The 15,380-nt window shown below is 37.5% G+C and overlaps 1 protein-coding gene across 7 annotated transcripts in view; it reads left to right on the plus strand.

Moving 5' to 3' along the window:
• Positions 1-15,380, plus strand: part of bbs9 (Bardet-Biedl syndrome 9) — a 453,250-nt gene that overhangs the window by 38,513 nt on the left and 399,357 nt on the right. For all 7 annotated transcript variants that reach the window (XM_078539791.1, XM_078539787.1, XM_078539785.1 and 4 more), the window contains exons 9-12: positions 3,698-3,827; positions 10,068-10,249; positions 13,139-13,215; positions 13,884-13,934. In XM_078539791.1, coding sequence (XP_078395917.1) covers positions 3,698-3,827; positions 10,068-10,249; positions 13,139-13,215; positions 13,884-13,934 — 440 coding nt within the window. The remainder of the gene's footprint in view (positions 1-3,697; positions 3,828-10,067; positions 10,250-13,138; positions 13,216-13,883; positions 13,935-15,380) is intronic.

Raw genomic sequence — 15,380 nt, forward strand, 5'->3', positions numbered from 1 at the left:
AATTTCCTCTAAACCTTCTCTAGGAAAATTAACTTCAGCTTCTTCAATCTACCAACATCATCTATCCCTGGAACCATGCTCATAAAAATCTTTTTTGCACCATCTCTAATGCCTTCACATCATTCCTAAAGCCCACAATTGGACACTATTCTAGTTGAGGCTGCACCAGTGTTTTATAAAGTTTAATTATAACTTCCTTGCTTTTGTACTCCATATCTCTCTTTATAAATCCCAGGATGCCTTTTTAAGTAATTCTATAGTGTTTTATTTTAAAGGTATTTTTTAACTTTTAAGGGTAGGAATGTAAAAGTACAGGGACAACTCCTCAAACAGGCCCCAAGCAATTCATGATATGAGGGTTCTTTGCATCTTTTCATTCTTGCATATTTGAGGATGAGCAAAGAACTCATGTTCTGAGGGTGAAGCATCTGAAGTAATGTTCCAGAGGTGTTGCAAAGGAGGGTTGCCCGTTTTGGCTGCAAGATGCACAATGTTTTTCTGCACTGGGAAGATATGACCACAAATAGATCTCATCACAGCCCAAGTGCGGCTCAGGCCTTACAGCGGCGTGAGCTTCCTGTATCCCCAGTGCTACTTAGGCGGAGAACTCCAGTTATCCTCATTTTACCAAAGCATGTTCACAGGAGTGGAAGTTTTACCTTAATACTGATTGTCTTTCCTGGACTCTAAGAATTTTGCTGCAAATATGTCTACTATATCACGGTTATTTGCCTACGTTTTATTTGTGAAATAAAGCTTCCTTATAAGTAAAGTTTAGGTAGCTTCAGTTATTTGGAGAGGTTGGGATCCTTTTCCTAATAGCAGAGAAGGTTAAGAGGAGATTAAATAGAGGTGTTCAAAAGGGGTTTCGATGAGTAGTTAGAAATATTTCAGGTAAGGAGTCTCCCATTTAAAACGGAAGAGGAGAATTTTTTTCTCAGAGGGTTGTTCGTCTGTGGAATTCTCTTCACCAGAGAGCAGTGGAGGTGGGGCCACTGAATACTTTTAAGGCTGAGTTGAATTCTTGATTGACAAGGGAGTCAAAGGGTTATAGAGATTAGACAGGAAAGTAGAGGTCACAATCAGATCAGCCATGAGGCTTGAGGGGCTGAATGGCCTACTTCTGCTCCTAATTCGTATTTTTGTATGTATCACAAACTGAAAGAAAAACATGCAACTTCATAACTCCCAAGTAAATTTGGAGAAAACCAGTTTTTGTTTAAACCCCAGTTTTTGAACAATGCTGAAACTCAAAACAAGTCCGGGACCTAAATAAAGACAGAAGAAAGCTAAATGACAACCCGCAATTATTTACACAGTTCACAGACATTGCTTTATGGGCCTCGGTAGCATTTCCAAAAGTTCTAGCAAGTGTATGCTGTGCTACTGCTTTTAGTTTGCACTCATTTCAGTCACAGGACTCTCTGAGCCTATAATCTATTGCTTGCTACCATGCCTTAAACACTGCATCTAATTATAGTGCAGGTACTGTGACTTTAGGTTGTTTACAAAGTATCTGCTGAATTGAGTCTATTTTAGAAATCAGATGTTTGTAGAATTATGTTGTTTCCTTGCAATTGTATGTTTATATGTCTCTATTTACAGGTCAAAACTGTACTTTGGTTTAGATAATGTAACAATGATAGATTGGGCAGCTTTTGGATTCACCAGAGCAAGTTAACAACATGTAAAAACTTGCTTGTTACGGGGAAAAAAATTACATCTGACAGCATAAATAAAGACGACAAATGGGTATAATTTTCAAAAACATTCAATTTTTTTCTTAAATTATTAACATAATTGCTTGCCACTGAAGTCCGAGAGTGAGGTTGAAGGCAGTAGACGAGAAGTTAGAATAAATTTTACCTGCAAAATTGAACAGTTACTGCTAAAACTTTATTTTTCCCTCTTGCTTTTCCTTCCTTACTTCCCCCTGTTTATATTGTGTATAGTTCATATGAAGTTGACAGGCATGAACTGCTCAGTGTGCAGTTTAACCGTAAGGTCATAGACCATCTAAATTAAAAGAGCAAATGAAAATGTGGGGTGGGGGATTCTGTAAGAACATAAGAAAAATAAGCAAAAAGGAAATGAAATGGGGCAGAGATTATGCTCTGAAATTATTGACTCAATGATAAGTCCAGGAAGCTGTAAAGTGCCTAATTGAAAGATGAGGTGCTGTTCCTCAAGTTTACATTGAACTTCACTGGAACAGTCCAGTAGGCCAAGAACAGAGATGTTAGCATGAAAGCAAGGTGGAGAATTAAAATGACAGGCCACAAGAAGCTCGTGGTTATGCTTGTGGATTGAATGGAGGTATTCCACAAAGTGGTCACCCAATCTGGGTTTGGTCTCCCCAGTGTAGAGGAGACCACATAGTGAACAGTGAGTAGACCAGGATACTGCTGAGGAGCGAATCATTTTCTGCCACCTCCAGCATGATGCCACCACCAAACACATCTTCCTCTCCCCTCTCAGCATTTTGAAGGGACTGTTCCTTCTATGATACCCTGCCCCACTCCTCAGTTACCCCCAACACCGCATCATCCCCCTTCCACAGCACTGTTCAATCCAAACGCAGGAGATGTAACACCTGCCCTCGTACATCCTCTCTCCTCACCATCCAAGAGCCCAAGCACTCCTTCCAGGTGAAAGAGTTGCCTGACCTGCTGAGTATTTCCAGCATTTTTTTGTTTTTATTTCAGATTTCTGGCATTCGCAGTATTCTACTTCTTGTGAAGCAGCAGGAATACTGGCTGTGACATTTTGGTTATATTTCCTTTGTTGCTGATGCACTTTGTTTTTGCAAGATTAAGCCTTAAAAAGTGCTGGCCTTTTACTATGCAAGTTTGTTTTATCTCCTGCAAAATGGTTACTTGTTTTTCCTTTATTTTCACATTCTACCTCTGTAACATACACCATTGATTGAAAGAGCAAACTTAAATATTGCATTAAAATTTGCTAAGATTTTTTTATCTGGTTAATTTATATTCCATTGAACTTCAAGGAAAATGTTTTATTTGTTAGGAAGTTCAGATGTATTTGAGTCTTTCTATGGGAACGCTAGCAAAATTCCCAGCTAGACAATGATCCAACTGTCAATGCGAAGTTTGTTAGTCTGGAGGATTCACTTCTTTTAGATTAAGCCAATTGACTTTGACTTTTTGTCATCTTTTGTTTTCTAGTTGTAAGCTACATTGAGGAAATGTTTGGTATAAATGTTGTATAATTAGAAAAGTGCGACTAGTCCCAGTCAGATAAAACAAATATTTTCTGAAGGATCACTCCGCTGTATACCATAGCTTGGGAAAATATATTAACAAGTTCTAGGAGTTGCTGATAGATGTGCTGAACATGCCAAGGTTTGAAAACCATGTGACAGTTTTTCCAGTCACCATTCCAGCTTTATCAAATAAAAACACATCTATAAACTCCAATCCTAGTCACTTGCATGTGCACTCGGCGTTACTGGCACTGGACATGGAGAAGTATGTTCAAACTTTACTTTGTGGAGTGTTTTGTTTTAACAAACTATAACATTGTAACCTTTATATAGTCTTATGTAAATTGTTATGATCCCCAGTGAGTTAAAACAGGAAAGACAAATGTGCCTGTAGATGTGAAATACTACATAGTGTATGGTGTTTATTTTGTTGGGGAAATGAGTAATTTATTTCTTCCGTTGTATACCTTGTAGTGTTGGAAGGAACAATAAACACTCTCATTGGGAACCACAATAACAAGCTGCTCATATACCAAGATGTTACTCTGAAATGGGTTGCACAGCTTCCCCATGTTCCTGTGTCTGTACATGTCGCCAACTTCCAGTGAGTACCCCAGTGTTTTCAAAAATCTATCACTGTCACTGCAGTATAGCAGGATATACTTTGTCTGCACATAATAATGGCTCATCTGTTTCCTGGTTGCTTGTGTGATATTACAGTGCAGATACTTTGCCTAGTTTATTTTGATGTGTTGATCATAGTATGTAAGGAGAGAGTGGCAAAAATGGCTAATTTTCAGAATCAAATGTATATTCTGCATTGAAATCAAAATGGGATCATCTCGTATGGATACATACAATTCTTTCTGAAAAGTGTTAAGAATGATCTTTCGCTATCAACTCGAGAAATACCTGCTTTCCTTATATGATGGAAGTATAAGTAAGGTTGAAATAAAGTGAGTTTTTGCTGTTTTGATTTATTGGAGGAATCCATCTTACAATTTTAATCTTCAGGCATAAATACAACATCTTGCATTTAATAAATACTCTTATCTATATACTCATGGAGATCTTTCAGTCATTAGTAATCTCAAAGAATAATTAAGACTTTCTCTCTAAATTTCACAATAATAGGATCACTAATTTTTCAAATATTGATATTGACTCCCATCCTTTGCTGTTTTCCCTTGTACTTTATCCTGTCACGCAGAGAAAGTAAGAAAACTCCCAAGTAATATCACCATTGGCACAAGGCTCTTTTCTATTTTCCACTTAAAATTTCAGCAGCTATCTATAAAGTCCTACTTCAATTTCTTGCTGAGTATCCAGTCTACATTTACAGTGCCAATGAGTCATATACACAGAAATTTAAATTAGCGAATGTCTTTCCTCTTCGAATTCCAACATTCTTTCTCGTATAGTATTTTCCCCACATGACACTGGATTACATTCTACTTTTATGATGTAGAAGAACACCTGAAACTATGTGACTGTTCCCATTCCTCAATATAAAAGGGCTTGCCTCATTTTGGAAAATCTATTTATTTTTCTAGCAACAGGTGCATGTTTGACCCTCTTGAAGAAGGTCCATCAAATTTCATTGTAGTATTAATGTCTCTGTAATATACTATATAAATGTAAGTTGTTGTTTACAATGGGACACAATCTGGCAATGGATCCTCTTCATTGTAGGTTAATACCTTAATATCTTATTTTAGGAAAGACGCCAAATAAAAAAGCAGAAGATAGTCACTAAGATGATAGTTAAAGTTAGAGGCTTTAGTTATAAGAAGATACTAGAGAAACTGAGATTTTTTAAAAATTATAACCAGACAGATTAAGAGGGGACATAATTGAAGTGTACAAAAATTTGAAGGGTCTTGATGCAGTAAACAGGGAAAAAAACTGATTGGTGAGTTGGTGAATGGAGGGTATAGCTGTTTCAGAAGTTGGAATAGGCATGATGGTACAAATTCTCACCATTGACTTTTCATTCAGACCAATCACAAAAATAGTTTTAAATTTCTGGTCAAATTACTTAATCATTTATTTTTTCAGCAATGCTTTCCATTTTCTTCCAATTTCTATGTTCCTATTTATGGTTTTATTTAGTGAATGGCTAGAAAGTGATAAGTACTCTTGTTGTGTTTTATAGGTAATTGTAACTTGCACAGTTGAACTTATTGACATGATTATTTGATGAGTGGTATGAATGTAGAACCAACTTTCATTAATTACAACTTAATACATATAAGCACATGAGTCTGAAAAGAGATCTCTGGTAATCAAAGTTAGAGGAGTTTGGACTAACAGGCTTTCTTTGCATTGTTGCCTGTCATAGATGAATTGATTCTTTTCCATTTCATTACTTATTTTGCTTACAATATTGCTCCCACATTAAAGGGACAATCTGTCAACAGTGGTTAAATGAGTTGTCCCATGTTCTACAATTTCAAGCGAATAGTCCACATGCACTGTCAAGAAGATCTTGTGCAAAACTTTGCTCAAACAGATCTACATTGAAGAGGCCATTCTGATCCTTTTATCGTTCAGTTGCTCCTTGTAGTATTAAATGTACTGTTTTCTGTTAAAAATATAGCGTTATAGCTTATACCAACTAGTATATTGATACAGCTTTATTTTGCATTCTGTATGCTGCGGTTATTTTTGTCAGAAAGCTGCCCACTAGAACTGGTGCCATGCTAGATGACCTTTCCTTACAAATGCTTGGCAATGTCAACACACAGAGAAAATTCTTTTATCACAGTTCGGAGAGTTAGACTGAAAGAGCCAAAGTTGTTTGAAGTCTGTTGGCTTTCTTTTATTTTTATCAGACTGTATCTCCACTTTCACTTCTGTTAATGCACAGCCCTTTTAGCCACTGACCTCCTAAGCTGAGAGTGATGATAAACTGAAATTTGATGCAACAGAATTTTTTTTAACCTCCTGCTAGGTAAGATAGCATTGGTTTTCTGTTCTCACTGGAGCTTGCCAATTTGAAAGAATAGTTTTAACAAATATAATTGTTTTCAAACTTGCAAAATTCTAAACTAAAGCTGAATAGATAAAATAAATTATTGAGAAAACAATTATGCTAAGTTAACATTAGCAACTTATGCAAAAAATCTAAAATTGTTTCCGATAACTAATGGGAACATTGAAGCATTGAACAATGTGTACTATTTCATATATTTTATATTTTTAAACTGACATCTTGTGAAATTTGAGCCTGCCAATTATCTCACTTATATTTGAATATCCATGTGAAAGAAAATTGCATCTCTAAATTCGATATAACTGCCAGGACAAAGCATAATTTGAAGGATGTACAGCAAACTGGAGACACATTTGGGAACATCGTATAAAATAATCTTCACTCAGTTGTCATGCACATGGAAATGGATTAGTCCAAGCAACTGTTGTGGGTAATCATAGGGTTATGATTTCTTTAAAACCTTTGAATGCTGTAATTTAACAGATATCTTACGATCCCTCCTCTGTTTCAGTGCCATAGACTGCTGTGCTTGCGCCACTCCTCACTTTCTTCTCTGGAAGTGTGTTACTTTGATTTGCATTAAGACTTAGCCAATATTGATGCTGGTTTCAGATTCTGTCTTCATTTCATGGGCTCCTCATGCTATTGTTGGACAATTGATTATAAGAATTAAGAGGAATTAGTACACCGAAACAGTGAGGTTTGTAAGCGAAGGCCTGAGAATCTCAACCCTTAAATAAATCTTTGAAACAGAACTCATGTCAGGTGGTTAACCTTCCAATTTCTTATCATTATCTGACTAGTGGGAGGTGGGAAATAGGGTGGGGCAGTGTAAGCCAAATGGATGTAGAAGGAAAGTTGAATTAAGTAGTTTGGTTTTAAGTGTAAGGATCTGTGTTCATGATCCTTTTAATATCTTTAACTGACTATTTAAGATAAGAGTATAGTTATTAGTAGTCATGTTTTTTGATTTTTGTGTAGTCAAATTCTTTTGATTTAAACTATGAAACTCGTGGCTTAGTTTTTTTAGCAAATATCTGAGTTTTCGGATTCTTAAAAAGAAAAACACTTCACTGGTTTCTACCGAGATCATAGCATTCTAACTGATTCCAGGGGTACTGCCTCCTGTACTCAGAGGTCCATTTCATGTGTTGATTACACTCTGTGTGGGGATGAACTTGTTGACATTAGTCTATAATTTGCCTCTTACTGGATTGATCTGGTGTCCATGACCTATCCTCACAAAGTAGTACTGAGTTAACTGAAGTTAATAGAATATGTAGGGAGAGAGGAGAGCATTGGAGAATACAATTCTCAAGGTGAAGAAAGCCAGGATTAGAGACCATGGTAGGGGCATGATCTGATATAATTCCAAGCCTTTATGGCAGTGAAGATGTAGCTCTGAAAATCTGCTCAAAGTCCAAGAGAACACTGAACGTTCCACAGCAGCACATTTAACTTGAATAAACAGCTGGGAATATTTATGCAGTTAGGACAAAAAACATGGCAATGTTGGTCAGAGCCAAAGAGGACGAAATAAAGCAACAGCTGTGCTTGATGGATAAATGGTCTCTTCTTGCCCATATGTAACCTTGGAGTTGATAGTGGTTGACATGTAGGGTTAGGTGAAACTGCAGAAGAACAATACTTGGCCAACAATGTTGAAAACGACAGATGCTGAGAAGATGATCGGTCAGTGATTTTCAAAAAAGCAACCGGTGACTGACCAAGAAGGTCTCGGTGCTGAGAACCCCAGATTTTGAGGAGTTCACACAAGGGGGTGGTGTTATGGCACAGCAGATAGTAAATGCTTAGCTGCTCAAATCCCAGAGGGAAACCTGAAACAACTGCCACAACTGTTTTGCAATTTGTATTTTTATTTCGAGATGTATGCCTTGAATTCAATAGTAATAAGTCCACCAAGTCTTAGAGGTTTTTTTTTACATAACTAAATGAAACATTTATTAATAAAAGAAATAACTTTAAGCACATAGGTCTACAAATTGCTACTATGATAACTCCTAGCTCCCCTAATTAATCTGACTCCCCGTTACACCCCCATTAAGGCAACAATAAAAACAAAATAGATTTTAACAGACCCATACAAAGCACACGATACCTGGACAGGGATACTAACAGTGAATTCTGTTAGCTTCCTATAGGCAGCAGCTTGGTACATAGAGGCTGGAGGCTTTTCACACTTCTTAGATCTTTGAATGCCTTCTCCTTACACACAACCTCATCTCCTTTATACAAGTTTCTCCCTTTTTAATGTAAATCCCATTGTTCCAGTCTGTCTTTGGACTTTACCTTTCTAATAATAAAAACCTTTCATAGTACCAATTTTATCAGTAAGCTTTGGGAAAAATGAACGTACTGTTTGGCTTCTCCTGGCTAAGTGTAAGATTTCACCATCTCTTTTTTGAAATTCAACTACTCTGGTTTATCTAAAAATGCAAATTTTCCTTTACACTTCACATTCTAAAACTTCAGCCATGTTTATTTATTTAGCATTTCAAACCTAGCTTGTCTTCTGATACACCAGAGCCTTCAAAGTATCAGTCTTTAATTCAAGTAACGCACACGCACATACACACACACCCCATCCCCAAAACCTTTTGAAAAAAATATTTTCATGACAGATGGTGATAGTAGCGAGTATGTAGATTGGGAGTAAGAAAGGCTTGGAATTTCTCCTGAGCTGTTCCTGCTTTGTTGCTGTAACTTTGCTGGACACAAAGCAGAAAGTTCAATTATGTGAGTATACAGGAACAGTGTGAGGAAGTTCCAAGCTAGTATCTTCAGGACCTTGAAGAGAAAATTGGGGATATGGTTGCAATTAGAATAAAGTGGACGGGCTGAGGTTTGCCTGTTTAAGAAAGGATATGTTGACAGCAAACTTGAATTGGTTCTCCTAGAGGATAGGGAGGAGTTGACATTGGCAGCTGGAGTAGTGCATAAAAGGGAAGACAGTAGTCAGGAGTTGGGCTGAAAGCTTGAGGAGCTTGTGGTGGGTAAGGAAGTGAGTTTGAATGCTGGGGCAGAGGTGGATAAGCAATGCCATATGTAGGGGGTGAAGTCTGACTTGGAAGGAGGGAGGATAGGGGAAGAATAAGGGGGAAGGGGGCAGAGATTCCAAGATCCTGACTAAACTGGTACAAAGCTTTTGGCCACATATATCTGTCATTTCATTCATCCAGGGAACAGTGCTTGAAGTTTGCTTTTGACTTAGAAATCCCTTAATGGTGTTTGCCTGCCTTCTGTCAAGTTGAGGTTGGATGACTTAGGTACTAGTCAACTAACTCTGTCGTGTTAACAATGCAACATGGCAATACAACATTCATTTGCTCCACTGAGGAAGATGATGTAATAGTTCTTGCTGATGTTGGATTTTTGTAAAGTTTCCATTCAACGTGTTTTTAAGCTGTACCCGCTGTGCAAAGTTTCCATTCAATCTTCCAGGGGAAACAACTTGATTGATTCATTGGTGGACCAGACTTTGGAAGGCCATTATTAAACTGAGCAGGGAACCAGCATTCTCCCCAATTCTGGATCCTGATTGCAGGGTTGGAAAGTTTAGAACAATTGGGCTCAAACTTAAAATAATTTAATAATTTCCTTTTTAAAAAAAAATTCTATTCTTCAGTGCCTAGGTGCTGGTTCTTGAAGTTCAGCTTGCGCATTTACAATATTATCCCTTGCATGTGTGTCTCAGTTTTGAACAACAGTGCAGTGATACTGACAACGGTACAAAGATGGGAACAAATACAAAGTATTTTTTTTAAAGCAGATCAGGTATGTATAAGGTGGAATTAAACCTGTAAATGTTTTAATTTTTTTCCTGTGCAGGGATTTGAAGGGAGTAGTGGTGACTTTAAGTGACAGTGGCCATTTGCAGTGTTCATACTTGGGCACCGATCCTTCCTTCTTCCAAGCTCCAAAGGTGGAGTCCAGAGAACTGGATTATGATGAATTGGACACAGAAATGAAAGAACTTCACAAGGTCATCAGGGAAGCTACAAAAACACAAGGTACACAAACGATCAAAAGTGATGAGATGATCAGCCTGAAAAATGTTCCTTTGTTTCATGCGTGTGATATGTAGTCTGCTAAATAGCATATTGTTCTGAAAGCTTCATGTTCTGCACAGCATTAAGACTCATTGATTATAGTGGTTCACAGATAATAGTTAACAGCCAGGATTTTACAGTAGTAATGACATCCACTGGTATTACTCCTCTGAAACTGTTAGCTACTTCAAGTCTGCATGCGTACAGTTAAACACAGAAATCCAGAAGATGCTGCTAGTAATTCTGCATGTTGCCGTAGGGTACATTGTTGAAGTCCCTACAGACTGCAATCAAAAATCACTGAACTGATAGGAATAATCACTGAACTTGCTCTTTACACTCGTTTCACTATATAATCCTTGAAAAAGTTGCACATTACTGAATGAGGTATAGCTGAATTTTTAATAACATACTAAGTTCACAACTACTGCTGAAACACTAGGATTGGATATGTAAAACGTCAAGTCACTTTCTGTAAGTATAAGATGTACTTTATCTTAAAAATTGAAATACATAAACAAAATAATACATTTTTACAGATTTTGAAATTAGTTGCATTTTAGCCAAAAAAAATTGTGGTGCGTGAAATTTGAAGTAAAAACAGAATGCTGAATGCTGGAAACACTTGCCAGGTCAGGTCAAGTCATGTCTGACAAGAAGAGATAGGTTAACATTTCAGCTCTGGAACTTTCATCAGGGCTGCAGGACATTACAGATGAACAGCATTTAAAAAGGGGAAGAGGTAAAAAATTACACACTTGTGCACACAGGATAAGCAACACAATGATCAGCAGAGTGCTTGTGGAAAGCAAGAGACGTGATATGAAAAATAGACCCCCTTTACTTTGTGAAATTGTGGAGAAAAGTATTTTCTTTGTTCACTCTGCTGCAGGGTTTCACCCAATACACAAACCTGTCTTCCTCTTCCAGATGTTGACTGGCATGCTTCACATTTTTAACATTTTCATTTTGTCTTTTATCTGATTTATAATAGTGTCAATTTGGATCCCTTCAACCCAATAAAAATGCACCTTTTATTAATACTAATTGTATGAGTTTCCATTGAAATATGTGGATACAGTAGGTTGTTGGCTTCACTCTCATTTGATCAGAATCCTGTTTGGTGCCAGCTCACTGTTCCATCCATTTATTATATTTTGGTTATACATTTTAATGGTAACAGAGATGAGAAATGTTAGTTTCCTAGGAATTGAAATACTTTTCATTTTGGAAAAGAGCAACCCCTGGTGTAATATTTTTCCATTTCTCACACCAGCCATCCTGTGCATTTGCTGTGGGAAATTGCCAGATAGTATATGTGATATGTGCTTGTAAAGTGATGTTCATCAAATCAGTTTGGCTTAGATTTGAACCCAGGTTCCAAAGGTAAAGAGGCAGTACATATCCTTCTACACCACTCACTAGTCCCTTCTCCTAATCATCTTCTTATATCATTCATAGTATACCCTTGTCTTAACTGAAAATCTAGTGCCCTCAAATTGCAATACTTTCATATGAGGATTCTTGCAGTGACATTACAACACTGCAATATTTGTATGTCATTATAATTCACCAGCATTGAAAGAGCTTCTTATTTACAGTCATTCGGTAGCACAAATTTGAATATTGCTGAAAAAGAGATTTTTGTCGCAGCTTTTCGTCTTGTATTCATCAGGACAGTTTGCAAGAATACAAATCCAAGGGAGATAACAGATTTATACTGTATGAGAAGAGAGTGCTGACTGGTAGAGGCATTGCCATGGAGAACGTACCAGTTGATGGTGACTAACAGTTAACTGCCAAGCATTGATTGAAGTTTAAATCAGGCAGCTTGACCCTGATTGGTCAAGGCATTGCTCTGAGGAATGAATCAGCAAATCGTTGTCACTTATTTTGTTCAGCAATACTCAAGTTCCTTATTTAGTAGGAAAAACAGAAAACTGAGGAAATACTTTGTGGGTCTGGCAGCATCTGTGGAGAGAGAAACAGTTAACATTTCAGGTTGATAATCTTTCTTAAGAACTGAAACATTAGCCCTGTTTTTCTCTCCACAATGCTGCTGGATTTCCCACATTTGCAGTAGATCACTTTTTATCCTTATTTAGTAGTTCTGAATTGAAATACAATGGTATTAGGAGGCTTACCCAAGTTCAGACAAAAGTAAAACAAGAAATTGATCTGTTTAATAACCATCAGCATAATGCTCTGAAAAGTCAGCCTACATCTAGGGAAAACAGCTGATAACACTAATCATGATACTGTTGCTGATTTACCAGTGGTAGGAAATGTTCAACATTTCTACAGGAGCTGAGAATAGTGGCTAAATGGAAATTAAAGGGAGGAAACAGGAAAAGGAACAAAACAGAAAAAATAATCAATATTGAGACAGTTGATTGAAACATCACACACATTTTTGGCAAGTGGCCATAACTTTCATAAACCCTCAGTTCCAACTACCTAAATCCTGGAATTTAACACTTATTAAATGATAGCTTGAAATATTCTAATTCGTCAAGTTAAAACTTTTAATTCATACTTTTTTAAGAGCAATAACCAAAACAGCATTTGGGGCAGGAGTGTGGGTGGTGGGCGAGGTGGTGAGGGGTAGGAGTATCCTGTTGTTAGTTTCAGGTATGCAGTGCTTCAACTTCCCCATTTTAGACAGTGATGATCATCCCAATCCCATAATTTTTGGCTCAATGTTACCTTATGGCCCTCATTAGGCCTTTGATGTACGCTTGATGATGGAAGATTAGTTTGTATTTCAAACCTGGCAATGTTATTAAAAGATGTAATGTATTGAAGATAATTACATAGTTTCTGTTGAAATATTGTCCCCTTTTCTTTCAGATATTTTGCCGAAGGCTGAAAATGATGATGATTTGAAAGTGACTGTTATCGTCTCCCCAAGCCTGGATGCGGTTTCTGTACGTGAGGCCAAATAAGTATTTAAGGCATTTTCTGTTTCACTTTTTGGAAACCAACTGGCAATGTAATCCGAGGGGGAGAAAAAGGAAAATAGTAACTGAATGGTCAACAACAATTTCCCATGGATGATATGAAGTGCTTTGTGCTTCAGTTTCTATGATAAACAATGGAAATAGTAGTTCAGGCAGGAAAGAAAGACTGAAAGTCTTTACCACTTGATAAGAGGGTAAATATATCCTGCCTATCTAATTGCACATTCAATGGCCATACCTTGAGAGTAATATTAAAAATTAAGCAAAAAAAAAAAGCCTGAGCTGGCTTTGAAATTTGTAGTCATATAAAGGACTTTTGTTTGTAGTAGAAAGATGTAATTTCGCAGTGACAGATTATTGTTTAACAAGCACCCCAGGAAGAGGGATGAGGACCTGCCATGTAATGCACCAAGAGTTTGTAAAATCAGATAACGTTGATCCAGTATGGAATGAGCCTTTAATTTGAGGGGTGCTTTGATAGAAAATTGGAAACTGTAAAAGTATTAAATGGATGGGATGAATGGTGTTTTATAGTGAGTTTACTGTTATCGCTCATTAAAATGCTGGTACTGAAAGCTGTCAAGCATCTACATTAATTTGCACTTAACGATGAAAGCTATTTCTCTTTTTTACAGCAAGCAGCTGATAACACAGTAGATGTGACACTTCCTTCCACCTCACTGAAGGTATGCAGGCATTTTCATTCTCATTGTGGGATGCATTATCAATATCAGTTGGAGAGCTAGTATAACATGAGAAATATACAAGGGAGGAATAAAAAATTGTTACCTTCCTGTCAAAGCTCATTCCCAAAGTATTGAGTGTGCATTCACTGTGTCAATGCGAAGAGAAATTCTGAACTCATGATCCAACCTAAGCATTGTTCTAGCCAGCAGTCATGGATACCAGTTTGCCTCAGCGTCGATTTCTCTCTACTGGTAGGGACCTGGGTAAGCTTGCTTTGATGGTTGAGAAAAAGATGTTCTGCTCTGAAATTGAAGACCCATCAGAAAGAAATCTAAATCCCGTCCCAGAATATAATAGGATGCTTTGTCTTTCAGCATCAGCACCTTTAGTGCAATGAAATGCTCCAAGGCACTTCACAGCAGCATTATGAAGCAAAATTTGATAGTCACATAAGGCAGATGGCCAAAAGCTTGGTCAAATGGGTAGGTTTTAAGTAGCATCTTAAAAGGAGGAAAGAAAAATAGAGAAGCGGAAAGATATAGAGAGTGAATCTCGGAGCTTGGGGCTTAGGCTTCATAGGATAAATGGGTCTTTTTCAGGTTGGAAAGACGTAAATAGTAGAGTGCCACAAGAATCATTCCTAGGGCCTCAATTATTTACTATCTATATTAATGACTTGGAGGAGGGGGCAGAGTGTAATGTATCCAAATTTGCTGACAATTCAAAAATAGGTGGGAGGGCATGTTGTGATGAGCACAGAAGGAATCTGCAAGGAGATATAGACAGGTTGAGTGAGTAGGCAAAAACTTGGCAGATGGAGTTTAATGTAGGAAAGTGTGAGGTCATGCACTTTGGTAGGAAGAATCAAAAGGCAGACTATTATTTAAATGGAGAGAGACTCCAAAAAAGTGCAGCACAGAGGGATCTGGGTGTTCTTGTGCATGAAACACAAAGTTAGCATGCAGATGCAGCAAGTAATTGAGAAGACAAATTGAATTTTGGCCTGTATTGCTAGGGGGTTGGAGTTTTAAAATTAGGGATGTCTTGTTACAACAGTACAGAGTGTTGGTGAGGCTGCACCTGGAGTAGTGTGTACAGTTTTGGCCCTGTATTTAAGAAGGGATATTCTGGCATTGGAGGCAGTTCAAAAGAGATTCATTAGGCTGATTCCTGAGATGAAGGAGTTGACTTATCAAGAACGGCTAAACAGGTTAGACCTTTATTCATTAGAGTTTAGAAGAATGAAGGGTGATCTTATTGAAATGTACAAGATTCTGAGGGAGCTTGACAGGGTAGATGTTGAGAAGAATTCCACTAGTAGGGGAATCTCGAAATAGGGGACCTGGTTACAGAATAAGGGGGCACTCATTTAAAACTGAGATGCAAAGGAATTCCTTCTGAGGGTAGTGAATGCCTGGAATTCTCTACCCCAAAGAGTTGTGGAG

Source organism: Cetorhinus maximus, chromosome 4 (genome assembly GCF_964194155.1).
Source record: "Cetorhinus maximus chromosome 4, sCetMax3.hap1.1, whole genome shotgun sequence".
Lineage (NCBI taxonomy): Eukaryota > Metazoa > Chordata > Chondrichthyes > Lamniformes > Cetorhinidae > Cetorhinus > Cetorhinus maximus.